Here is a 27,512-nt window from a genome sequence, read left to right on the forward strand (position 1 = left end):
TCAGGCAGAAGTGGAAACTCGCGGTGCGAACCAAAACTTGAAGCAACCCGCGGGCACTGATTTGAAGACTCTGAAAGACAAGTTTGGCTGCGAGACGCGCCTGCCTCCAAGGGGTGGGGCCGCAGCACCCAAGGCGGGGTTTCCCCCAGGCCCACGCCGCCTCCGCCTGCACGTGACCCGCGGTGTTGTGGTCCGGCCCGCGTGGGTGGCGGGAGCGGCGGGAGGGCGGGGGCGAGGAGCGGCGCGTCACGTGACGGGGTTTAAATCTCCCGCAGCCAGAGCCGCGGGGGCGCCAGTGCCGCGAGTCGAGCGGGAGCAGAAGAGGCGAGGGAGGAGGGCCAGAGAGGCGGTTGAAAGATGGCGGACGAGGCGGCGCTCGCCCTTCAGCCCGGCGGCTCTCCCTCGGTAGTGGCGGCTGAGAGGGAGGCCCCGTCGCCGCCTGCTGGGGAGCCGCTCCGCAAGAGGCCGCGAAGAGACGGCCCCGGCGTCGGGCGGAGCTCGGGCGAGCCCGGTGGGACGGCCCCCGAGCGGGAACTGCCGGCGGCGGCCGGCAGTTGCCCGGCGGCGGCGGCGGCGCTGTGGCGGGAGGCCCAGGCGGCGGCGGCGGCGGCGGCCGAAGAAGAAGACAATGGGCCGGGCTTACAGGGCCTATCCAGGGAGGCGCCACCGGCCGACGACTTCTACGACGACGACGACGAGGGCGAGGAGGAGGAAGAGGCGGCGGCCGCTATTGGGTACCGAGGTGCGCAGGGCGCGGGCGGCCGGGACTGCGCATTCCCCCTCCTCCTCCCGGGGCCCCTCCTGGTGTCGGGTGGTGGAGTCTCGGGCGGGTTGGGGCTCGGGCCTGTCTCTGCGGCTTCCCCCTGCCGGCCTGGGCCTTCTTCAGCCGCGCGCCTTAGGGGCTGAGGGCCGGGCTGCCGGAGCGGCCCGCGGACTCGCTCCCTCCCTTGCTCTCTACCACCCCCCGCCCCCCTTCCTCCCCGCGGCCCGCCCCAGCGGCCTCGCGTTTTGCGCAGCCGCGGGGCGGGCTACCCTGGCTGTCGGTTTTAAAATAAGTTTCTCTCCCCTCCTACTCCTTTCGTGTATTGCTTTTGTTAAATGTTCTTCGCTTCTCCGCCCCTCCCCGTCCCGCACACTTCAACCTGCAACTTTTTGACTGTCCCTTGCGCCAGCCTTTTGCCGTTGCCTTGGCTAACTGACACCTGTGAAATTTGTTGGGGTTTTTTGGAGGGCCTTTATTTTTAAACTTGTTTTACATTTTAAAGAGCATAGTTGTTTATAAAGACATTACCCTTCTGTGGTGCAATTAATAGTGGGCATAGGAGAGTAATAGTTTTTTAGACTACTTTGCCATGAATAGTGTTTTTCCTCTAACCGTCTTCTTATAGTGGTTTTTACATTAACTGTCTTCGTGTGTGTATATGTAACCCTGAAACACGAATTGACATTTTTCTGACATGCTAAAATAGAAGTGATAGTTGTGCGTCTCGTCATCCTTCAGTGTTTTCATAGTTTTTTTTTTTTAATTTTACATAATTGTATTAGTTTTCATAGTTTTTATCTAGACAGATGTGCCTCTTATTTGTACCAATAAATCCAACCAGTGGACCATTTGACCATATGTAAAGATAACGTGTGCATTAGGGACTGGATTAGAAAAACAACACTGTTTTCAAGAAACATAGTTTAATAAGGGAAACGAATAATGCAAAGGTACCTTTGTCGATTTAGCGTTATGTAAGAGAAGTGCAAGTTGCCATAGCTGTATTTGCATGACTTTTTGGGTAAATTTTTATTTGGTAAGTTTTATGAACCATTATTTGTGATCGATAAATTCAGTCAAGGTTGCTACTTTTTGTGTTTTGATTAAGTAGACTTAATTTATTTCTAGATTTTGATGAAACTTAGCTTCTGAGCAGAATTCCTAAAGAGGATATACTGTTCCTGTGAACGGTGTGAGTTGATCCAGTAGACATTTTTTACACGGGCAGTATGAGTGAATGTTAAGTGCTTTATTCATTGGAAATTGTTGCATCACAATAATTATAGAGGTTTATAATTTTAAATGCTGATTGTTTCCACAACCTTGAGTTACCTTTGGTTTCTTTTGCAGATAACCTTCTGTTTGGTGATGAAATCATCACCAACGGTTTCCATTCGTGTGAAAGTGACGAAGATGATAGAGCCTCGCATGCGAGTTCTAGTGACTGGACTCCAAGACCTCGGATAGGTATGGTTTCACAGTTTAAGACCTGTCTTTTCTCTGTATTTTCTTTTTATGCCGACAAAAAATATATTTCTTTCTTCCCTTATTGTCTTGTGATGAGGTTCTTAGGTGTTTACTGATATTTAATGTCAGCTTGGTTTTAGGGATAGTCTAGTACTTTGTTCTGTTTTTGTTTGTTAAACAGCATGGGCCCATGGAAGCTGGCCTGTATTATTTCTCAAAAACCAGGTCCTCACACTTACGGTCCTTTCCACTTGTACCCTCCATATGGACTGGTCATCCTCCAAAGTATCTTGCTTCATCCTTCATATCCTTCTATAATTTTTCTTAACACTACTTGACAATTTCTGTATATAACTTTTATTGCTGGTTTCCTGTATTAGAATATAAAGTCCCATGGGGGCCAGGGATTTCTGACTGATTTGTATACTGTTTAGTCAGTGCCTGGAAAAGTTTGCCCTCAGTAAATATTAAGTATTTTGATGAAATGGGAAAGTATTTTGAAGTAGAGAATACTATGAGATTTTTATATCGAAGTAGTAACATGACCATCTCAAAATATTCTTTTTCTTAATATGCTCTCATTTTTCAGAAATGCCTTGACTATTTAAAGACAGTGACGATTAGTTTCTCTTTAGTGTTTATATTGACTGTATTTTTGGTTTTCTTAAGCTAGGAACTGATTAAGAAATTTAGGGCAAAGAATTATTAAAGCTCAGAACATTAGCATTGTACGTATCATTGCAGAGACTGGTTAAGATTAAATTGAAGATTATTACTGGGAAAATTTTAAAGACAGTAGTTAAGTATAGATTTCATTTTCTTTGTGTTTTTAATGATAAATAGTGTGGGCTTTCAGGATGGGTAAGATCTTTATTGATTTGCAGAACCCTTTTGTACGTCTGTTGTATTTAAGTTATATTTTTTTAGGTTTTAACCAGAGAAATCTAATTCTAGTAGTAAATTCACTCGACTCTTGCACACGTTGTTGTTTAGTCACTAAGTTGCATCTGATTCCACCCCATGAACTGTAGCCAGCCAGGCTCCTCTGTCCCTGGGATTTCCCAGGTAATAATGCTGGATTGAGTTGCCATTTCCTTTTCCAGGGGATCTTCTCTACCCAGGGATTGAACTATGGCCTCCTGCCTTTCAGGTGGATTCTTTACTGCTGAGCCACCAGGGAATCCCTTTAAAATACATACCTGGCATTTTATAGCTCAGGGGACAGGATATATAGCATTGGCTCTGAGTCTGAGCTCCTGATTTCATTGGGATATATTAGCTCTGAAGATGTTCTGAATGAAACACCTTTGCAGTGCATTTTTTTTACTTTACAAAACAGCCTTAAGGATTGCTAATTTACTACTTCAGAAAATAAATGAGATTTTGAACTACTTGGAGTGGATTGATCCAGTTCTTTTCCCTTTCAATATAGGTCCATATACTTTTGTTCAGCAACATCTCATGATTGGCACAGATCCTCGAACAATTCTTAAAGATTTACTACCAGAAACAATTCCTCCACCTGAATTGGATGATATGACACTGTGGCAGATTGTTATTAATATCCTTTCAGAACCACCAAAAAGGAAAAAAAGAAAAGATATTAATACAATTGAAGATGCTGTGAAATTACTGCAAGAGTGCAAAAAAATAATAGTTCTAACTGGAGCTGGGGTATGTAAGATGGATGAGAATACTAGTACAAGGGGGAGGGTATGTATTTCCAGCCTTGTCCAAGTCAGAAACACATTTCTGGTATAGAATTTATTCTTACATGATAATGGGCATTTGTGTTTGGAAACTGCTAAAAAGTGAGTGCAGCAGCAGTTACCAAATTGGTTCAGGATTTTTTAAACTTCTTAGTAACCTTAAAAAAGATGCCCTTCTATCTATTGACACAGAAGGTAAGTGGGATTAAGGTAAGATTTTTACCTGCTTTATTATACCACAACTCCTAAAGGACATGCAGGGAATTCTGCTTGCATTACAGTGTCAGGGCCTAATGATAAAAATTGGTTATTTGCTCAGCCTTCATGGAGAAACCAGGAACCTATACGTATGTATTGGCAAGTAGAGAACTTAGTGTTGGAAAGGTAAGATTCCTCCCTCTCCTCCTTTTTTTTTTTTTTCCAGTTACACAGAAGTTTTTTTAAAGGGGAGATAGGGCACCATAAACAGAAGTGGAGTACAGATAGCAGATTAAAAAAAAAAACAACACCATGATTGACTTACAAAGGATTATTACTCTAATGTACAGTTAGCTTCAATTGATTGAAAATAACAATAATACAATAGAAAAAGGCAAAGACTATAGACAAACAAGATGGTTTGCAAATAATCATAAAAGAGGCTCAATGTCAGTACTCAGTGAATGCAAATTAAGTAATAGTGAGTTTTCACTTTTTTACCCATCAGCTTACTAAATTTTAAATGTTGATAACACACACTGTTCCAGAGTGTGGAGCATTGTAAACATTCTTGTACATCGTCTCTCCTCCATTTTAAATTAAGATGATGTGATTGTGGTGGCTTGACATTTTCCATTTGCCCCACTTTCCGTCTCAATTAACTAGTTACTTAGGCTGTTTCATATTGTGTGTTGAATACAGAATATATTACATGGTAGTGACAGTTTTTAGAATAAAGTTGAGTCCTGCTTTCTGACCTGTTGAGTTCAGGGAGAGTGTTATTTAACATTAGATGATCGTGACAAATAGGTATGTTTTGCTTCCCCAGTGTGACTTAGACGTTTGTTTTTTCCCTGAGACCAGAATGGAGTAAATGCAGACAAAATTGTGAAATGGATAACTTCTGAAATCCCAGTTTGAAATTGTCAAGATTTATTTGTAGAAAAAGCACAGAATCTAAATTTGTTCTTCACAATTAAAAACTGCAATATTGTACAGCATAGTTTTTTAAGGAAAATTAAGAAATTTAGTGTTCCTGAAGTAATAGAAGCCTGATTTAGAGGAGGGATTTTTTTTTGGAAATACTTGACTGATAGAAACTCTTGCCCGCTTTCTAGTTAAAATAATTTGAAATGGTTTACTTCTTTCCCAATCAAGTTGGAATTGCTTTAATTTGTTGGTTAAATGCTTATAAAGGTTTAAAGTTAGCCTGACTTAAAATTCCTTACCCCCTTATGAATGGAATATGTGGTGGACTTAATTACACTGGTTTTCTGAGTATTTTATTTCTATTAGAAATTAAACTAAGACAGTATCTCTATTCCCCAAAAGTTTCAAACTAAAAATATTTTTCAGCTCTTCCCTAATTGTGTGATAAGAGGACTAGTAATTATTAAGGTAGCAGTAGATGGTTTAATTGTACAAATCATGCCATGCGTATTTCAGGTTTCTGTTTCTTGTGGAATACCTGACTTCAGGTCAAGAGACGGTATTTATGCTCGCCTTGCAATAGACTTTCCAGACCTTCCAGATCCTCAAGCAATGTTTGATATTGAATATTTCAGAAAAGACCCAAGACCATTCTTCAAGTTTGCAAAGGTACTACAAACTTTTCTAGCTGTTTCTTTGTCCTTATGTCATGAAAAATTATTTTTGAGTGGCTGTCTAGTAAATTGAGTACTAGTACTGTGGTGGAGTAAAATCACTGAAATAAAATCATTGTAGTCAGAAATCCCTTCTTCCCCATAGGCACTATCATTTGCTTTTCTTCATTTTATGATTGTGCATATTTTCAAAGAAGATGCTATTTTGTATTTTTCCAGTTTGCACTTCACTTTACATTGTCTAGACATTTTTTTAGAGGTTAGTAGATCATATAAAAGTAACATCACTGTTTTGATATTGAATGGATCACAAAGATTATAACATCTGCTCAATATGTTTTATAGTATGAGGAGATATGCCTGTGTTCGGGGTGGAGAAGGTTCTTAGATTGCATTTTAGTCAGGGTTGATTCTGCTCTAGAGTATGTAGAGCTACTCTGTTCAGTTCCGAAGCCATTTGCCATGTGGGGCTATTGAGTACCTAAGTGTACTGTACTGAGATGTTAACAAGTGTGGAAGACATACCAAGTTTTGGAAACCTAGGAAGAAAAACATACAAAATATAAATTATATATAATGATTATATGTGTAAATAACAATACTTTGGTATTGGGTTATAAATTGTGAAAATTTCACATTGTTAATGTGGTTACTAGAAAATCTGAATTGTGTATATGATTCGGATGTTTTTATTTGGCAATTCTGGAGTTTAAAGTTTGACATAATAGTCATCCCTTGGTATCTGAGGTGGGGATTGGTTTAAGATTCCCTCAGATAACAAAATCTGAGGATGCTGAAGTCCCTTATGTACAATGGTATTCGCATACAGTCTATGTATATCCTCACTGTATACTTTATTTAAGCGTTTCACCTCTCTCTTTTTGGGGGGTGGGGCTACGCTGGGTCTTCATTGCTGCTCAAGGGCTTTCCGTAGCTGTGCTTCTCATCGCTGCTCTTGTTGCAGGGCACAGGCTCTAGGGTGTGTTAGCTTCAGTAGTTGCCCCGCATGGGTTTACTTGCCCCAGCCGCATGTGGGATCTTCCTGGACCGGGGATAGAATCCGTGTCCACTGCATTGGCAGGTGGACTCTTAGCCACTGGACCCCACCAAGGAAGCCCCTGACCCTGTATACTTAACCTTCACAGATACTGTGAGCTTTTTTGTTTTTACAAATTTGAGGCATAATGGCAATCCTACATCAAGCAAATCTGTAGGTGCCATTTTTCCAACTGCATTTGCTCACCTATGTCTGTGTCACACTTTGGTAATTCACAGTATTTCAAACTTTTTCATTATTTGTTTTTATGATCTGGGATCAGTGATCTTTGTTATTACCGAGGATGTATTGATGGTTAGCATTCTTTTTAGCAATAAAATGTTTTAAATTAAGGAATGTACATTTTTTTTGAGACATAATGCTATTGCACACTGAATGAATTACAGTATAGTATAAACATAACATTCTATGAATGGGGAAACCAAAAAAATTCATTTAACTGACTTGATTGGGATATTTGCTTTTTTGCTGTGGTCTGGAACCAAACTCATGGTGTCTCTGAGGTATGCTTGCATGATGTTAATAGTTGCTGGTGCAGTAAATTCAAAATTTGGTAAATTGTTATTGCTAAACTTCAGTATACTTGAAAGGGTCTTTTGTATTACTGATTATTTTTTAATGGGCATAGAAATGAAATGGAATTGAATTTTAATTAAAGGATGACCTCAACTACTTTCAAATCATGTGGTCTGTTTATATAACTATAGGAAAACCTCCGCCGATTTAGAATACATGTATTAGCTTAAATTGATGGACTATCTTAAATAATTTTGTTTTGTGCAAGTGTGCTTATAAACAGGAATTAGAATAAAATGGGGATATTACATTGGGATATTTTAGAAAACGATTTACTTGCTAAAACTGAAAACTGAATTTGAATTTGCTAGGCTACTAAGAGAAATTTGAATCTTGCCAATAATCAACTTGAAACTTAGAAAACTTTTGAACTTCATATATCAGCAGTGATGATGGTCTATCCTTTAGAATAGACTACTGGTTCACAGTGAACTGAGCAAATAATGTAAAGTTAGTTTCTGTTTGTTCTTCTTTGTTACAAGAATGTGAATTTGTGAAGATATTACTGTTTTTTATATACTGGTGCTAGGGGTACTGCTGCAAGACTTTGAAGACCAGTGAAATAGCAGTTACTTGGTTTCTTGAATTGGACTTAGGACACTGGCTCTGGTTATCAGAAATTAACACTTTTTTTCTGGCCTCACTGTGTGGCCTTTGGGATCTTAGTTCCCTGACAAGGGATGGAACTCATGCCTCCTGCAATCTGCTGTGGGAGTGCAGAGTCCTAACCACCAGACCCCAGGGGAATTGCACAGGAATTAACACTTTAAGAAAGCCATCAAGTAACTAGAAATTACTTTGATCTTGTATCTGAGTATAAGAGCTTGATTTACTGGTGCATTTATTTAATGCTCACAAGATTTTTGCTGTAAATTCTGTGTTCTAAGAGGAAACAACATGCCCAGACTAACTTTCCAGCTTTTTCAAAAGTCTGTCATTTAAGTGTATATTAAATTGTCTAGTAAAGGTAGTAATCTCACATTTGGGGAAAATATGATAACTGAGAATACAAATAGCAAGGTGAGAAAGATTGTAACTTTTGTTGTCTAATGTACATAATGACTATTCAGTTTTAGCTTAAACTGGTTTTAGTAAACTATTCTTGTTTGGTGCTTTGACAGGGACTTGAACCTCAGATTAAAAATCTGATGTTCTACCAGCTGAGTTATCCAGGCAATTTAAACTGGCTTTGATGTATAAGAATCCACAGAAGCAATTAAATATTACTCTTACAAAGACAGGTTATAAAAATGCACATAACAGAAATCTGACAGGGCAAAAGAGAAATAAGATCTGAATTGGAGCAAAAATGCTGCTGTGCTGTGCTCAGTTGCTGAGTCATATCCAACTCTTGTCAGCCCATGGACTGTAGCCCACCAGCCTCCTCTGTCCGTGAGATTTCCCAGGCAAGAATACTGGAGTGGGTTGCCATTTCCTACTACAGGGGATCTTCCCCATCCAGGAATCAAACCTGTGTCTCCTGTATTGGCAGATTGTTTACCACTGAGCCACCTGGGAAGCCCAGAGTAAAAATGGCAGTGTTAATTTGGTACAGTGTACAGATTTTATGGTGGCTGGGAGAAGAAAAAGTTGGTAGAGGCAGCATGTTTCACTTCTGTATGAAAGTCGGAGCTAAACAAATGAATTAATCTTTATAACTGCTAGTCATACAAGATTGTTTTTCAGTTCTTGCACTAAAAACTACCAAAAGGAAAGCATCTAGTTGCTGAAGTACCGCTTAAAATAAATGGTAATAGGTAAGAGAGACTGAGTTAATTTGAGTCTAAAAATGAATAATTAGGAAAAAGCTGAAGGACAAATAAGAAAGGAAAAGAATGAAGGACAGTGTTCAGAAATTAAGAATGGGGAGGATATGTAAATCTTGTATTATTTTACTAGATTCCAAAAAGAATACATGAGTAAAATACTCAGAATCTAACATTTTCTACCAGTTTCTATACTAGGCAGAAAGTTTAAAAAGATACAGGAAGCTTGGGGCTGGTGCACTGGGATGACCCAGAGGGATGGTATAGGTAGGGAGGTGGGAGGGGGATTCAGGATTGGGAACACGAGTACACCCGTGGCGGATTCATGTTGATGTATGGCAAAACCAGTAGAATATTGTAAAGTAATTAGCCTCTAATTAAAATAAATAATAAAAATAATAAAAATAAAATAATAAAAAATAAAAAGATGGTTACTTTGCTAGTTGTGAGAGAAAATGAATTTAAGTTGATGTGTAGTTGATTTAAAATGGGTTTCAGGTGTGCAGCACAGTGATTCAGTTGTGTATCACTTTTTTTTTTCAGATTATTTACGTTATGGGTGGTTATGAGTATAGTTCCCTGTGCTGTACAGTAGGTCTTCATAGGCTACCTATTTTTATTTATTTATTTATTTTTGGCTGTCCTGAGTTTTGTTGCTGCACGAGGGCTTTCTCTAGCTGGAGCAGCAGGGGCTACTCTTCATTGTGGCTTCTCCTGCAGAGCACAGCTCTATAGAGCGCGCAGGCTTCAGTAGTTGTGGCTCACAGGCTCTGGAGCACTGGGTCAGTAGTTGTGGTGCACAGGCTTAGTTGTTCCACAGCATGTGGGCTCTTCCCAGACCAGGAATCAGACCCGTGCCCTCTGTATTGGTAGGCAGATTGTTAACAGTGGATCGTCAGGGAAGTCCCGGTTATCTATTTTATATATAGGAGTGAGTATATGTTAATCCCAAACTCCTAATTTATAACCAATGGTTTCCCCATTGGTAACCATAAGTTTGTTTTCTGTATCTTTGGATCTATTTCTGTTTAGTAAGTAAGTTAATTTGTTATTTTTATTTTTTAAAAGAAGTGATGTTTGATATTTGTCTATGTCTGGGTTACTTCACTTTAGTATAATAATCTCTGGGTCCATCCATTTTGGTGCAAACGGCATTATTTCATTCTTTTTTATGGCTAAATAGTACTCCATTGTATGTATTTACCACATCTTTATCAGTCATCTGTTGATGGACATTTAGGTCGTTTCTGTGTCTTGGGTGTTGTAAATAGTGCTACAGAACATTGGGGTTGCATGTATCTGTTTGAATTACAGTTTTCTCTGGATATATGCCCAGGAGTGGGTTGTAGGATCATATGTCATCTCTCTTTTAGGTTTTAAGGAACCTCCATAGTGCTTGTACCAATTTACACCAACAGTGTAGGGGGGTTCCTTGTGAAAGAAAATGAATTTAATAATAAAGCCATGAAAACAGGAAATATTGTGAATTTAGACCTTTTTGGAAGGAAAGTTTCTCTAGATGTATCAAGCCGTTGATTGTATATAGTGGAGAAGAAACAGATTTCCTCTAGACTGGGACCTCCAAGTAATGGGAGAGGTGTGTGAAAGAGGTTACTGGTTCATTGGAGCAGTTTCTCAACCTGTTGACGGTTTGGGATGGGTAATTCTTTGCAGCGAGTGCTGTGCACTGCAGGACATTTAGCAACAACCAGTGGCCTCTTATTAAATACCATTAGCACCCTCTCGTCAGTGTGGACGATCAAAAGTGTGTGCAGATGTTGCCAGATGTCTCCTGCAAAATGGCTCCCTGTTTGAGCCACTGGTGTATCAACAGTGTGCCTAGCTATGGCACCACTTTGAATTCTTCTATAGGAGAACAATTTAGGCCAACATTAAAGCTATATATTCTTGTTCTGAACCATTGTCTTCTTGCATAAGGGCTTAAATTGATAATGAATTGTGGCCATGGTTCTCAGGAGTCCATGAAAAACAATCCTCCTATATGAGTGGCAGTTATAAAGACTAATTCATTTATCAGGTGCTGATAAATATGAGTGATTTTTATTAAGAGTCAGTGAAGGTGAAACTGAGGTTGTATAAAATGCTTTTTTTAAAGGACTATGTTCAAAGATATAGTTGCTGTCCCATATTGAATACAGTGAATGTTCTTTCCCCTAAAGGGATAAAATTCAAGGAAAGGAGAGGGATAAATACGAACTTCCAAAAATGTATATTTATTCAGTAAATTGTCACTTAATTGATAGGTACAAACATACCAGATTAAGTAGTTACAAGGTTAAGGAATCTTAAAACCAGCTCATTTGTAGTATTTTCCGTTCAGTAAACTTTCTGTCAGATACTTGAATACTTCATAACAATCACAGTGTTAGTCAGGTGGTTCATCATAGGTTCCATCTATCGTAACTCATCTGGCAAGTGTTCATTTTGACATTTTCTGCTTTCTGCTACTAAAAATGTATTGCTCTGATTGTCCTTTTTGATATGTTTCTGATGTTCTAAATTTCCTGAAAGCAAAATTGCTAATGGTTATGGGTGAATAAAATGTACTCCCATCAGAAGTGTATTGGAAAGCTAAATTAGCATGCCCATGCTCTTTCCCCCACAGAAAAAGCCTCCCATGATACATTAGTATTGTTGGTTTGTTTTTTTTTAGAATGTGTGTTGTGTGTATGGTTTGAAAAGATTGAAACTGTAGAAAACATGTTAGTTGGCCTCTCCCTTCAGTTTTCCTGTCTAATCTTTCTTAAAGGTTACCATGGTAAAATGTTTAACTGGTTTCCTTCTAGGAAAAAAAAAAGAGTAAACCTGTTTCTGTGTGTGTGTAGGGGGGAGAAATATTATTAAGTTTCTAATGATACTTTAAAAATGACCACCAACAAAATCACACTCTTCTCTCTATATTGCTTTTTTCTCCACTTAATATTCTTGGAAATAGTTTCATAATGGCTCTTAAATGTACCTCATTTTAAAGAAAAGGCTGAATAGTATTGTTTCGTAGTTGGACCACAGTATAATCATCTGTTAATGGCTATCTAGAGTTTTTAAGGCAGTCAGGTTCTTTTTTTGTTATTAATACTAGCGTGGATGACTGCTTCTTACTACTTGTCATGTATCTTTGAATCGCCTGTTGTTCTTAGTAGTTTTTTTTTTCATTGAGATTCTTTTCTTCGTACTGATTTGTGAGAACTTTTTTTTTTTTGCAATGCAGAGCTTGTGGGATCTTGGTTCCCTGACCAGGGATTGAACCTGGGCCATAGCAGTAAAAGTTGTGTGCAGGCCTAAACGCTGGACTGCCAGGAAATTCCCAAGAACGTGTATTTTTAAAAAATTATTTATTTTTGGTCGCACTGGGTCATTGTTGCTTTCTACAGACTTTCTGTAGTTGCAGCAAGTAGGGGCTACTCTTCATTCCAGTGCTCTGGCTTCTCATTACGGTGGCTTCTCTGGTTGGCAGAGCACACGCTCTAGGTACATTGGCTTCAGTACTTGCAGCGCACAGGCTCAGTAGTTGTGGGACACGGGCTTAGTTGCTCTGTGCCATTTGAAATCTTCCTGTTGTAGGGATTGAACCCATGTGCCTTGCATTAGCAACCGGATTCTTATCCACGGTGCCCTCAGGAAAGTCCTGAGAACATATATTCTTGAAGTGTTGGTGGATGATTAGAATTCGTCTCCAGTAATCCCATGTGGGATGTGCAATGTGAAAAATGCTTAACTAGATTAGTCTCAGTAGACTGATTTGCAGTACCTCATAGAAATGGTACTTCACCTGAAGGAAGAACGGGGAACGTGAAGTTGAGGGATCAGAAACTGCATAGTGGTTAAGAGCTGCACTTTGGCATCAAAACTGGGTTTGAATGATAGTTCTGCTACTTTCTGCTTTTGTGACTTTTGGTGTTACCTCTGTGCTTTGGTTTTCTCACCTGCAAGATGGGGATATACATGTCTAGAAAGGAGGATCAACAGATCTTTTCTGTACAGGTCCTGGTAGTAAAGGTAATCTGCCTTGTGGCCACATGGGAACTCGGTCATACTGTGTTCTTTTCCTTTACAGTCCTTGGAAATGTAAAAATCCAGTCCTCAGCCCAGTCTGCAGCATTATTATAAAGGGCTCTTGTTATACCTGGGACATACATTAAGTATTAATGAATAGCTTCACTAATTGAAATTCTCTTACGTTATGTTAGTGCAGGGGCCAGCAAACTACAGCCTTAGTCCAGATGTGGCCCACTGCCTGTTTATTTACAACTATGAGCTAAAACTTTTAAATGGATGTGAAAAAAAATAAAAAGAATAATACTTTACATCATGTGAACATTATATGAAATTCTAATATCAGTGACTATAAATAAAGTTTCACTGGAACACAGCCATGCTCATTCATTGACATGTTGCCTGTGGCTGCTTAAGTACTACAGTGGAAGACTTGAATGGTTGTAATACAGACCATAAAGACAAGAGATCACATGGCCTGCAAAACCTTAAATACTTGCTACCTGGTATCCCAGTGTGGAAAAAGTTGAGGAAGCGAGCTTTTTAATGGGGAAAAAAGTACATTTGTCAGGTGACTGATTTACAAGTTTTTGACTAGGAAAGATACTGAGTAGTCTGTGATTTTGTGGAATGAGTGAAACAAGACTAGGGATTATGAAGATTTTTCATTACTGTGGTTAGTTGGTTTCACTTACTTTTTGGGACTTTTAAATTTTTTAGAAAATTTAAATTCTAGTTTCTTAGCAGCTCTTCCTACTGCTTATTGAAATAGTGGCATCTCAAACTTTGGTGAGTCCTTCTAGTTTCGAGGGGCTGCAGTTAACACCCCTGCCTTTGACTGGATTTCTCATTCATATTGGTAGAAATTGTGAGAAGCAAACAAGCAGAGGGCATCTCTGGAGAAAAACCATTATTCCTACATGAAAACTCACTATGGCAAAAAAGTTGGTTGCTAGTGGTCAATTACTGGATTGTTTGCACATTTCTGGACATAGCTTATAAAAGCAGCTTGTCATTTTAATAGCATTTCAAGCATTTGGTCCCAGCTCTGCTTCCAGTCTACTGTAAATGGATTCCTATGGCAATAACAGTGGTCCAACCCACATGACTGGTTCCTAAATAGGACTTAAGGAGGTTCAGATTTAGGATGCCCTGTCTTGCTTAGAACAGATCTGGAATGTCACAATTCCAACAGGAAGAATTAATCTGTATTTTATCTGAAAATTGTATCTCCTGCCAGCCAATTAGGTTTTTTAATTTTTTTTTTGGTCTGTGTTGGATCTTCATTGCTGCATGTAGGCTTTCTCTAGTTGTGGCCAGCGGAGGCTTCTCTTTATGGTGCCTCTCACTGGTGGCTTCTCTTGTTTAGGAGCACAAACTCTTGGGTGCGTGGGCCTCAGTCGTCGGGGCATGTGAGCTCAGAAGTTGCGGCTCTCATACTTCCAGGGCACTGGCTCAGTAGTTGCCGTGCATGGGCTTAGTTGCCACAGGAAATCTGGGATCTTCCTGGACCAGGGATTGAACCCATGTCTTCTACATTGGCAGGTGGATTCTTTACCACTGAGCCACCAGAGAAGCCCTCGATTGAATTTTTAACAAATTTTCCTTGTTAAGGGGTTGGGAGCTTAGAAAATTTAAATTCTAGTTTCTTAACAACTTTTCATACTATCTATTAAAATAGCGGCATCTTGGTGAGTCCTTATTTAGGGATAGTTCTGTTAAGAAAGTCCTGTCAGAGTAAATTTTTCCCATTATTTCAGATTATATCCCTTAGTTGGAATGCAGTACTTAAATCTAGTGATTCAGACATGGTCCACTGCATATTTGGAAGAAAATAGACAAAGTTTCAAATAACCATTAAACGTAAGCTTACAAAATAAACCCTTCATAAATTATTCCAAACTACAGGAATTGATTTGTAAATCTAAGTATTAAATTACCCCTGAATTGTTAGTGGGTTGGACATGAAGGGAAACTGAAGTACAGAGCTGAATCTAGTATCCCACAAATTTTTGTTGGAGGTGTTGTTTTAATAATTCTATTTTATTAAATTCTTTCATGAAAAGTCTACACGGTCACCACAGATAAGTCACTGCAGAAGCTTTACTCCTTTTTGCCAGCACCAGTATTGGCCTCTGCAGTCTCCCTGACTGTCTTCATTCTGTTCTAGCCTTCCTTTCGCTGTCTTCTTGACATGTTTTTCTCCTCCAGGCCATGTCTTGCAAGTCTGTGTTGGGGCTTATTCTTATTCCCATAATCCCAGGAATTGAAAATCATGCCAAAGCCATTTGTTTTGCCACCACCAAAATCGGTTCTGAATCCAAACACAAGGGTGCCATCTGGTATGGTTTTGTACATTTTGGCTAGTTTTTTTTTTTCTTCTGAATTTCTGTCTTGGGTACTGTTTCCTACCCATGGTGAAGGTCAACGATGACCATTTGTTTCCACTGAAGTAATCAGTTGGTCCTGAACTTTCTACTCTGGATAGTTACTGTGTCGTTCATCATCTTCAAGCAGTCAGGGAGGAGAAGAGCTAGTGTCCCACAGGATTTTGTCCTTAAACCTTCCCTTTTAAAAAGGGTGGCCAATAAGGCACGTGAAACTTCCTTCTGTGGGGTGGAGTCCTGGTACTCTTGCTGCTGCTCAGCCTTGCTCTGAAGGTAGGCAGCCATTTGTTCTTGTACTGCTGGCTTGCTATTAGCACTTTCCTGACTACTGTTCTATCTGTTGCCTAGAATATTGTATTTGTTAAAAAAAATTCTAACGGCTATTTCCAGAGGGGAGATTTATAAGGTGTTGGTATTAGAACAAAGCAATCTGATGAGAAAACAGTGGTTAAGAGAGCACAACCTAGTTGTCTAGACAAAATGTGACATGTTTTTTTATAAACATTCGCTTTAATAAACTCTTCACTTGTTACTTCTTCTATATGCATTGTCTTTCTTGAATTGCAGAGTTCATAATCTTAATGATAAAAATTTGGGAGGCAGAATTATTGGGTTTTGTGTATGTCGCATTTTCAACAGCATATGGTCATGTATGTGATAGACCTTATAATGAGATTTATAATGAGACATGCCTATTATTTTCACCTAAAGGGTATCTTGGTAGGCAGTTTTTTAAACTTGAAATATTTAGTAGATTAAAAGTTAAAGTCATGTAGAATCTTTACTATTAAACGCTTTTGCATAATGTCAGAATTGAAGACTCCAACCCCCTTCCCAGTTTTATAGCTTGTTTCTATCCTTCCTGACTTGTTTAAGAAGTATCTGTGCTTTGCATATAATTCCCATTTTTGCTTCTTTACAAAACAACAAAACCAAAATTACACACATTGGTGACTAACTTGACTTTTTTCACATGTCATGGGCCATCTTGCAGGTCACTCCCTCATTCATTTTAATGGCTGCACAATCCACTATTATGGATGTACCATGTTTCTACAGCCAGTCCTCTGTTGGTGGACATATGGTTGTATCTAGTTTTTTGCTAGCACTTTAATAGGTTAGAGGCTGTAATGAATGGTAAGGAAGTAGGTAGAAGTACTACTTCAATGAAAAAAGTAGAGAAGAAACTTCCTTTGCCATAGTCACTTACTAAATGAAATTTAATAAAAACACTGTCAAAAGTTGAGAGGACCGAAATTGATACTTTTTTTCTGATCTTTTTGCCATGTGTATATCTGAATTCTTTGTTTTTAAAGAAGAAACAGCATTGAAGCATTATTTGGGGGGAAAAACACACACACAAAATCCAGCAACTCAGCATTCATGAGCAACTCTATACTATACCAGTATGTGCCTGTGCAGTGGAAGGAAAACAATTTTGGTAAGGAATTAAAACTTTAGCTTTGAACTTCCAACAGGTTGATATTTATAATGAATGATGAATCAAAAATTTTAAATATTATGTTGACAGTGCCTTTTTTAGTTTTAAAAAAAAAGTCACCATATCTCTAGTATTTTTTATTTCAATATAAACTTTTCCCCTTTTCCTTTACAAAAAAAAAATCTGAATTTGCAGCCAACAAAAATTAGATATATATTAAGGTATGTATTTCTTCTGACTTTTATTAAAATATCAACATTTATAAGAGATGTTTGCAGGTCGATTTTATCCTTTGCGAGAGGCCGTGTTCACTAATTGCTGAGTTTTATTTGTATTATAGCAACAATCCTTTTGTGTGTGTTGCATCCATCTAGATGCTTTGAGATTGTCGTGTGTTGTTTTCTAATTATCATTGGTAGTTTTTTTTGTTGTTGTTAAACCTAAACCTGTGACATTTATTAACACTTAATGTTTTTTCTGCTTTTTGCATTATCTAGGAAATATATCCTGGACAATTCCAACCATCTCTTTGTCACAAATTCATAGCCTTGTCTGATAAGGAAGGAAAACTACTTCGCAACTATACTCAGAACATAGATACACTGGAGCAGGTTGCAGGAATCCAAAAGATAATTCAGTGTCATGGTTAGTAAACTTCAGAATTGCTTTTCTCATTATATTAGTTTTGTAGGAAAAATTAGGATTAGTAAGTAGGCTGTCATTTAGGAAATGGAGATTAAGCCTTATTATTTAATCATGTTACCTGATCAGGTGTAGATAAGGAAAGTATAGACTGCAAAAATATGAAACCTGAAATACTGGCCTCAACTCTTAATTGTGTCAAATGTCAGATGTTAATTTGGATTTCAAAAGATGTAGCAGTTGTGTACACTCAAGTTTCAAATAGTGTGCTTAGTCCTCTGTGACCCTGTGCAACCCTGTGGCTTGTAGCCCACCAGGCTCCTCTGTCCGTGGGATTTTTTCAGGCAAGTATGCTGGAGTGGGTTGTCACCTCCTCCAGAGGATCTTCCTAACCTAGAGATCAAACCCACATTTCCTGCATTGCAGGTGGATTCTTTACCCACTGAGCTATCAGGGAAGCCTATTACATTCTTTTAAATAACACTTTTTATTACAAAAGTGATATTAGCTATGGATGAAAAAAACATGGCGTCTTGAGGAAATCAAAAGAACTGCTGATTAGGTCAGATGTACAGGATTCAGAAATTTAAAGACTTTAAAACAAGTTTAAATAAACTTTTATTGTATCTAAACTGTCTCTGAAACAAAACTGTTAAGCTAATACAATCGTAACCTTCCAAATTTGCAATTTTAGTGCTGGAGGAGTTAGTATTATTTTATTAAAAGAGTAGCTTTAGGAAGGGTCATTATATCAACATCTCTTTTGTGGAACCTCTTGAAATTTCTAAAGTCTCCAGCTTTTCTAGTATCATATTTAATTATAACTTATTTAAGAAATGGAAATATTTAACAAAGCGTGTATTTGTTGGTTGTTTTTAGGTTCCTTTGCAACAGCATCTTGCCTGATTTGTAAATATAAAGTTGACTGTGAAGCTGTACGAGGAGATATTTTTAATCAGGTAATTTATCACCCATATCTTAAGATTTGTGCTTGTCTCTGATCTGTTTCCTTTGCCTCAATTGTTTTTTCCCTCCCCCGAAAGTATTTATGTGGTACAGAAACATCCATGACTATGGGGGATTACAGAGGAGTACCCAAAAACCTTTCATTACCTTAAGTTGAAAACTTCGCTTCATAATCTTTTTTAAAAAGTATTTATTTGACTGCGCCAGGTCTTAGTTGTGGATCTTTGTTGCAGCATGTGGGATTTAGTTCCCTGGACAGAGGCAGGACCCGGGCCCCTGTGGTGGGAGGGCAGAGTCTTAGCCACTGGACCATCAAAGAAGTCCCCATAATCGTTCTTGAATGATGAAATTGACTTCCTAAACATTACAAAATATTTCATGTATGCTCATTGCCAAAAAAATTTTAAGAAGATAATGGCAGAGCATAAAAACCATCCAGAAATAAAACTCAATGTGCTTAGCTGTATATAAAATCATATAATTATGAGAAGATAGCATATTAGAATGGAATTGTATTTTACAGACTTACTACTTTTTAAAATTTTGTTTTGGCTGCGTGCAGACCTTCTCTAGGTGCAGTGAGCGGGGCTGCTTTTGTGGTGTGCGGGCTTCTCACGGTGGTGGCTCTCTCCTCGCGCGGCTCTGGGGCAGGTTCAGTAGTGGTGGTGCATGTGCTTAGTTGCCCCACAGCATGTGATCCTCCTGGACCAGGAATCAAACCCATGTCCTCTGCATTGGCAGGTGGATTCTTAACCATCTGACCACCAGGCAGTCCCAAACTTTTATTTTTTTTTAAGGTTAAGACTCATGTACATGTATACACATTGCTTTTTCTTCTTAATTCTCTTTAATGTCAAATGTGGGTCTATACAGATATTAGCAGCAGATAATAGCACAATTGTATTTCATTGCTAGTGAAATAAGTGGGGGGGTCATTTATAGTTGATGTTTCGGTTTTATCCAGTTTTCTCTATTTATCCAGTTTTTCTGTTTTCTTTAATAAATTTGAAATGATTTCTTGCTAAGTGTGGAAATGTTGATTGTTCTAACTTGGACTTGGCATTCTCTTTCCCTCCTCAACCAAAACCTGGAACACCTAGGTGGTTCCTCGATGTCCTAGATGCCCAGCTGATGAACCGCTTGCTATCATGAAACCAGAGATTGTCTTTTTTGGTGAAAATTTACCAGAACAGTTTCATAGAGCCATGAAGTATGACAAAGATGAAGTTGATCTTCTCATTGTTATTGGATCTTCCCTGAAAGTAAGACCAGTAGCACTAATTCCAAGTAAGTTGGTAATGATTTTTAAAGAACCATTTCTGTATATTTTGCCATGGGCTGTGGGTATGTAGAGTATACCCCAGTGATTTGTTCTTCATTTAAGAGTGGTAAAGAGCCCAAGTTTTTAAAGGTGACATATTCTTGTTCATGAAGATTGATTAATCTGAAATTTCAATGGGAATAGAGGGTTTTCAAAACAGAATAGCAGGGAAACCGTTCAATGTAACTTTTCGATGGGATGTGTTTTTAATGCAGTAGGAGTTAGCATCAACTAATTTACATATACATGGGAAACATGAAAAATAATCTATTTTAATCTAAATTTGAGCCTGTTGCTAGTGTTTCACATTCTAGTAGGTTCAGATGTATAGCTTGATATTGTGTAAGTACTCATGTGAGAGAGAATTTTGGGACTCAAAATGATTGTTTTAGTAAGTCATAAGCATTATATGTAGATCAGCTCTAACAAAAAGCGTGTTCATGTGTATAAAGATGCTCTAATACAACTGAATTCCCTGTTACTCTCAGGAATATTTCTTTAACCCATGCTCCTATACTACATGTTTTTCTCCCTCTAGTGAGCAAGGAAGGGGGAGGAAGATAGAGGGGCTTGAATTATTGCATCACTTGTGCCATAAAAGTGAGGAAAGGGGCAGAGGAGAGAATATCAAACCCTTAACGAGAGAATTAGACCCTCACACCAGCAAATAGGCCGCTAAACTGCTGCTTTAATAGAAATTACTCAGGTAGATTATAGGATAATTTGTAACTAAAAAGAAAATTTAATGTCTAAGCTTAGTTTTGTTTTTTTCTATTTAAACACAGAGCAGAGAACTTCTGACAAGCTTTCTGTGGAGTAGTATAATGTGTTGGTGATGTTAAGCAAAAGTGGAGAGTAAACACTATATCAGAAGCCATTTAAGTAGAGAAAACTCTCACCTACTAAGAGCCAAGAACTTTGCATATTAGGTCACTTAATCCTCACTGCAATCTTGTGGAGCAGTAGTTACCCTATTATGCAGACAAGGAAACTGAACACAGAATGTAAAAGTTTGAGGCAAGAGGTAATCAAGTGATAGAAGAAATTTTGCTGTTCATTTATTGACTTAATAGTGTGATGGTATATAATTGCTTGATTAGAGTTGCGTCTTTTTTTGGCATTGGGGAGTGTTAGATTTTCTTTTGGCTTACAGGAACTCATTTCCCTGACCAGGGATAGGACCCTGGCCATGGCAGTGAAAGCAGAGGGTCCTAACCACTGAACTTGCCAGGAAATTCCCTGTTAAGATTTAACATACTGTGTGTGTTTTGGTTTTATAAGTGCACCTCCCTTCTTTTTTCTAATTCTTATTTTTTCACCCTAATCTTAGGTTCCATACCCCATGAAGTGCCTCAGATATTAATTAATAGGGAACCTTTGCCTCACCTGCATTTTGATGTAGAGCTTCTTGGAGACTGTGACGTAATTATTAATGAACTGTGTCATAGGTTAGGTGGTGAATATGCCAAACTTTGCTGTAACCCTGTGAAGCTTTCAGAAATTACTGAAAAACCTCCTCGAATACAAAAAGAGTTGGCACATTTGTCAGAATTGCCACCCACACCCCTCAATATTTCAGAAGGCTCAAGTTCACCAGAAAGAACTTCACCACCAGATTCTTCAGTGATTGTCACTCTTTTAGACCAAGAAACAAAGAGTAACGTTGATGATCCAGATGTGTCTGAATCAAAAGACCATGTCACAGAAAAATCACAGGAAGTACAGACTTCTACTAGGAGCATTGAAAGTGTTAATGAACAGTTGGAGAGTCCAGATTTGAAGAATGCTGTCTCCAATTCTGGTGAGAAAAATGAAAGAACTTCAGTAGCTGAAACAGTGAGAAAATGCTGGCCAGCTAGACTTGCAAAGGAGCAGATTAGTAAACGCCTTGATGGTAAGAAAGGCTGTTGGGCCATTTTGAGGATATAACTATTATTTTTTTTTTTTTTAATTGGAGGTTAATTACTTTCCAATATTGTAGTGGAAATATTTTTGACATACATTCACATGAATCAGCCATGGGTGTACATGTGTTCCCCATCCTGAACCCTCCTCTCTCCCCATCTCATCCCTCAGGGTCATCCCAGTGCACTGGCCCTGAGCACCCTGTCTCATGCATCGAACCTGGACTGGTGATCTGTTTCACATAATATACATGCTTCAGTGCTATTCTCTCACATCATCTGACCCTTGCCTTCTCCCAGAGTCCAAAAGTCTGTTCTTTACATGAATCTCTTGTGGTCTCACGTATAGGGTCATCATTACCATCTTTCTAAATTCCACATATATGCGTTACATTGTATTGGTGCTTTTCTTTCTGACTTACTTCACTCTGTACGATAGGCTCCAGTTTCAACGGAATATTTGCAGGAAGTGAGCAATTTTGGCAAGCTAGTTAGTGTAAACTTCATGCAGCTAAATTTTAATACTTGATTGTGTTTAGAGAAACTGAATCTGAGATTTTAAGCTAGAAAAAGATAAAACAGTATCTCAATAATATGGGGAAGAAATGGTGTCCAACAGCGTGCTCTGTACTTTGAGTTTCTCTAGGGAGTGAGAAGTTAAGCATTTAATTGGGGACTACTGAGTGCCCTGCTGTTTTCTGCTAAGAGCTTTAGATGGTGAAAATCACAAGATTTGGGTGTTTACTGAGCATCAGTGACTTGACATATTTTCTGATTTCAGTATCTGATTTCAGTTAGGCAGGAAACTATTCCTTCTCAGGTACAGGTGGGAAAACAAGGACCACAGAGGTTAAATACCCTGTCCAAGGAAACAACTAGAGTGAAGAAGAGCCAGGTAGATTCCAGGTTCTGTTAACCTGTTGCTGTTTCAGATCTAGGAAAACATCTGGTTCTTCTCCACTATCAGAAATAGCATCTGCTCTGTTTTGACTCATGAAAAGTCCTTAGCAATTTGTATTAATATGGGTGAAATCACTTTCTACCTTTTAAAACCACTTGTGCACAAGTATTAACCTATGGTGAAAAACCCTAATTAAGACGGAAAATTGTGCTCTTAGATGCAACAATCTTGTACTGCTTAAAACACTCTCACTCACCATACATGGGGAAAACTGGCAAGAAATTTTAGACAAATGTATTACGTATTCTAATCATTTGCCATAAATAAGTTTTAGTTCAGTTGAATAAGCCTTTGGGTATTTCCAAACTAGGACTGCACCAAGTTCTGCAAACACCCATCCAAGCAACTGATATTTGGGTATAATTACAAAAATGGGTGAATGGGAAAAAAAATAGGTGAGATTTTTAAAAGGTAGATGCTACTTAGTGGGCACCAAGTTATAGAAGGCTTAACTGTAAGTTGGTGAAGTCTTCATGGGGAAGACACTAGAAAAAGCATAGAAGAATACTTATGCTTATCAATGTGGCAAAAGTCAGAAGTAGAAAAATTGCTGTTGATTTAGTCAGATAAGTCTCTGTCATATAGTCTGCTTGTGTGTTAGTCCTTTGTGTCTTGACTTGTGTCTTGACTTGTTTTTGACCCCATGGACTGTAGCCTGCCAGGCCCCTCTGCCCATTGGATTCTCCAGGCAGGAATACTGGAGTGAGTTGCCATTTCCTTCTTCAAAGTCTGCTTAGGCACTCACAATATTCTTCGGCTCTTTTTTGACAGATGGGTCAAATGTATAAAACTCTGCCCCAGAAAATTGGTATACCTTGGTTTTATTCTGCTAATTTAGACCTTTAAAGACACAGGCTTCAGAATTTGACTGCATTGTCAGATCTACCTCTCAGAGCATTGTGAGCATTTGAAAAGATAACTGATGTAAAGAATGTAAAACTTAACATTTTTAACTGTTTAAACAACTGGAGTTTACTCATTTACTTTGCCACCATTTGTAGTGAGGTCAGGGCTGAAAAGGAGGAAGTTGGAGCATATAAGAACTAAAATGTGAATATCTTAAAGGTAAGATTGCCAGTAGGACAAAAACAGGTACAGGGTACTTGGACTGAGAAATAGATTGTACAGTTCTTCAGGGGGCCAGAGCAGAATGAACTGGTTTTTAATAAACCCGTAAAAAGGCAGAACAGCCATGTGCTGGGACCCTTAGAAGACTGGCTCCTAGGATGTGATTCAGAGGAGATGGTCCTGTTATAATCACTAGATGGGTCTGCCAGCAGCTAGAATGCAGGTACTCAACTCCCTTCTCCATGAAAACAATGTGGTTTTCATGCTGCAAAACATGGGTTATTCCAGAGTGAGAACTGGATCAAGACGGAGTCTTAAAAAAGCTTGGAAGTAATTTTGAAGAGAAACTTAGGTATATATTACTCCAGATGAACTATGCAGTAGTCAGCTTTTGTGAATCAGTCTGGGCTCTTAAGAGCCTTGACTGGGGAGAGAGTCACTCTGGCTTAGGGGACAGAGGGGAAGGCTCCTCACCATGAGAGGTCAAATCTTATACTGCAGATGCTAATTTGGGAGGGCTTTGCAAAAGAAAGCTTCACAGTGCTTCTCACACTTTAACATGATAGGACTCATAGAAAAATAGCTTCTGATTCAGAGGGTGGGTGGTGGGTGGATACTTCGTCTCACCAAATCTCAAAGGAGTTGGTTAAGCCTAGTTGAACATGGCTCTCTACAATTTTTTCATACTTAACCTCATAGGGTTTGAAAATTACTTCATACCCAGATGAGGAAATTGAGGCACAGAGATAACACTCCCAATTTGCAAAGTTTATGAGTGGCAGAACTAAGATTTCTACCCAGGACTGAGTGTCTCTATAGCTTATTGTTGAGAAACTATATAATAATAGCCTCTAGTAATGATACTCAGGTAAAAGCATAGGTTCTATGCTTATCCAAACACCACAATCATACTAAGTCCTAGAAAACTGGAAATAACCCATTTCTCTATTTCTGTATTTCAGATAATCAGTATCTGTTTTTACCACCAAACCGTTACATTTTCCATGGCGCTGAGGTATATTCAGACTCTGAAGATGATGTCTTATCCTCTAGTTCTTGCGGCAGTAACAGTGATAGTGGAACGTGCCAGAGTCCAAGTTTAGAAGAACCCATGGAGGATGAAAGTGAGAATGAAGAATTTTACAATGGTTTGGAAGATGATGCTGATGTTAATGAGAGAGCTGGAGGAACTGTATTTGAAGCTGATGGAGGTGATCAAGAGGCAATTAATGAAGCTATATCTGTGAAACAGGAAGCAACATGCATTAACTATCCATCAAACAAATCATAATATAGTAATTGTCCAGGTACAGAAATTGTTCCACCAGCATTAGAATCTTTAGCATGTCAAATTGAATGTTTACTTGTGAACTCAATAGAGCAAGGAAACCAGAAAGGTATAATATTTATAGACTGGTATCCCCTCAATGGGTAATTTTTAACTTCCTTATTTCTGTGCTTATACACTCAAACACTAACTTTTTTTTTTTAAACAAAGGTACGTAAGTATCTTTAGTCAGCTATTGGACTAGACTTTCTGTTAAAGGTTCATTTGTATGATACATCGACATGTATATATAATTGTTTTTGCCTAGTGAGTTTCAACATTTCAGAGTCTTCAAAAAGCCATTGGAATGTTAAATTAATGTAAAGGGAACAGCTTATCTAGACCAAAGAATGGTATTTTCACACTTTTCGTTTTAACATTGAATGGTTTGAAATCCTCAAATCTGTTCTGCTAAACGTTTGATTCTTTATTAGCACAATTACCTATTTTTAAACACTGGCATTTTCCAAAACTTGTGGCAGCTAACTTTTTAAAAATCTCATGACATGCAATGTGAGAAGGAAGTCAACGTGGGAGAGCACTCAGTTGTTTTTGCTTTTTTAAAATGAAACTTGGTGCTAACAGTTTCAGAAATGTATCGTTCAAATGAAGATCGCTTTTGTACTTCCTGTGGACATGTAGTAATGTCTATATTGGCTCATAAAACTAACTTAAAAAATAAATGCTTTGGAAATGTTTCAGTTGCTTTAGAAACAATAGTACCTGCCTGGGTCCCCTTAGTTTTAAGAATATTTGCCATTGTTGTTTAAACACCTATCACTGTGGTAGAGCTTGCATTGATCCTTTCCACAAGTATTAAACTGCCAATGTCAATCTGCAAAGCCTTTATGATCAATAATAATGGTACTTTAACTGGGGAGAGTGTAATATTTTGGACTGTTGCCTTTTTTGCCCATTCATGAGAGCAGCAGACCCAGATTACGGTTCCAAAGCCAGAAAGTACATGTTTCCTGTTGGGAGGACTTGGTGTAAGAAACACCAAACATACTAGCCTAGTATTATGGAGATGAACGTGATGTAACTTGTAATAGCAGAATAGTTAATGAAACTAGTTCCTATAATGTCTTTATTTAAAAGCTTAGCCTGCCTTAAAACTAGAGAACAACTTTTTCAGCTGCAGAAGCTTCTAGCCTTTCAACAAAAGTTTGTACTTTATAAAATTGCACAGTAACGATTTATTTCTCAGACCTTTCCCCAACATTGTTTTCAAAAAGTATTTTTATGTTGCTTTAGTATTTATTACAGTTTAACAAGAAGGGTTTGAAAAACAGCTGTTCTTAAGCTTAAAATATCCAGCTAGGACCATTACTGCCAGAGGAAAAAATTTTATTGAATGGCCATTTCCCTACCTAAAAGATGTTTCAATCTGAATTTATTTGACTACACTAAAGAATACAGTATATTTAGTTTTCCATTTGCATGATCTGTGTTTGTGCTATAGATGATATTTTAAATTGAAAAATTTGTTTTAAATTATTTTTACAGTGAAGACTGTTTTCAGCTCTTTTTATATTGTACATAGTCTTTTATGTAATCTACTGGCATATGTTTTGTAGACTGTTTAATGACTGGATATCTTCCTCAAACTTTTGAAATACAAAACCAGTGTTTTATACTTGTACACTGTTTTAAAAGTCTATTAAAATTGTCATTTGACTTTTTTTCTGTTAGCTTATTACATTGTTTAAGGTAAAGAAATTGTGCAGCTTTTGTACGCTTTGAGGGCTATTAGATGCTACATTTTCTTTCAGTTTATATACAACAGTTAGTACTGAAAGTGCTGGTTGTAGTAACTGGTACATCACCAGAATGTTTCAACTGTTGTAGACCAGGAGCCTTCCCCCGTCATTAACCCTGCCTAAGAATAACTGGGAAAGGTTGAAGGCAAAAGGAAGAGGAAGCAGCAGAGGATCAGATCCGAGCAAGCAGCAGAATCTGAGCAAGCTCCAGGGGATACTGGAGGACAGAGAGGAGCTTGGCATGCTGAAGTCCATGGGGTTGCAGAGTTGGATATGACTTAGTGACTAAAAGAATAGCTAATTTTTGACATGAAACACTGACAAAGGACCAGGACTTTGGGATTAGGGAGATGAGGGAATGGTGGAACTGTAGCAAACTCAAGACCAAAAGGAGTAGACAGAAAGTGACTTGATCATATTTGGTGTGAACTTTCTTAGGCTGACCCAGAAATCGAGTATTCAGGAGGACAGAAACGTGCCCCTTTACAAAGATGTAATGAATAAACGTGGCAGTTTCCTGCCTTCAGGTCTCTTGAAGGGAACTAAACAATCCAAAAAACTCTCTGCCCCTGTATATCTTG

General features: G+C 38.5%; 1 protein-coding gene and 1 pseudogene across 5 annotated transcripts; one reads left to right on the forward strand and one right to left on the reverse strand.

The window, feature by feature from the left end:
* Positions 1-294: 294 nt before the first annotated feature.
* Positions 295-26,853, forward strand: SIRT1 (sirtuin 1). 5 transcript variants are annotated; one of them, XM_059882592.1, is made up of 10 exons: positions 782-1,799; positions 1,892-1,953; positions 2,114-2,230; positions 3,663-3,904; positions 5,584-5,736; positions 17,480-17,627; positions 18,504-18,583; positions 19,691-19,877; positions 21,242-21,805; positions 24,807-26,848. In XM_059882592.1, exons 4-10 carry the CDS (start codon positions 3,692-3,694, stop codon positions 25,133-25,135), a joined length of 1,674 nt encoding a protein of 557 aa, XP_059738575.1. In that variant the 5' UTR covers positions 782-1,799; positions 1,892-1,953; positions 2,114-2,230; positions 3,663-3,691; the 3' UTR covers positions 25,136-26,848. The 5 variants fall into 5 exon arrangements, with proteins under 5 accessions (XP_024842534.1, NP_001179909.3, XP_059738575.1 ...); XM_024986766.2 differs by lacking the exons at positions 782-1,799; positions 1,892-1,953 and adding an exon at positions 295-742 and having other exon boundaries at positions 21,242-21,712; NM_001192980.3 differs by lacking the exons at positions 782-1,799; positions 1,892-1,953 and adding an exon at positions 325-742 and having other exon boundaries at positions 24,807-26,853.
* LOC132344136 (small ribosomal subunit protein eS24-like) lies at positions 1,502-16,882 on the reverse strand (annotated as a pseudogene).
* Positions 26,854-27,512: the final 659 nt, after the last annotated feature.

The sequence above is a fragment of the Bos taurus genome, chromosome 28 (assembly GCF_002263795.3).
Source record: "Bos taurus isolate L1 Dominette 01449 registration number 42190680 breed Hereford chromosome 28, ARS-UCD2.0, whole genome shotgun sequence".
Taxonomy (NCBI): domain Eukaryota; kingdom Metazoa; phylum Chordata; class Mammalia; order Artiodactyla; family Bovidae; genus Bos; species Bos taurus.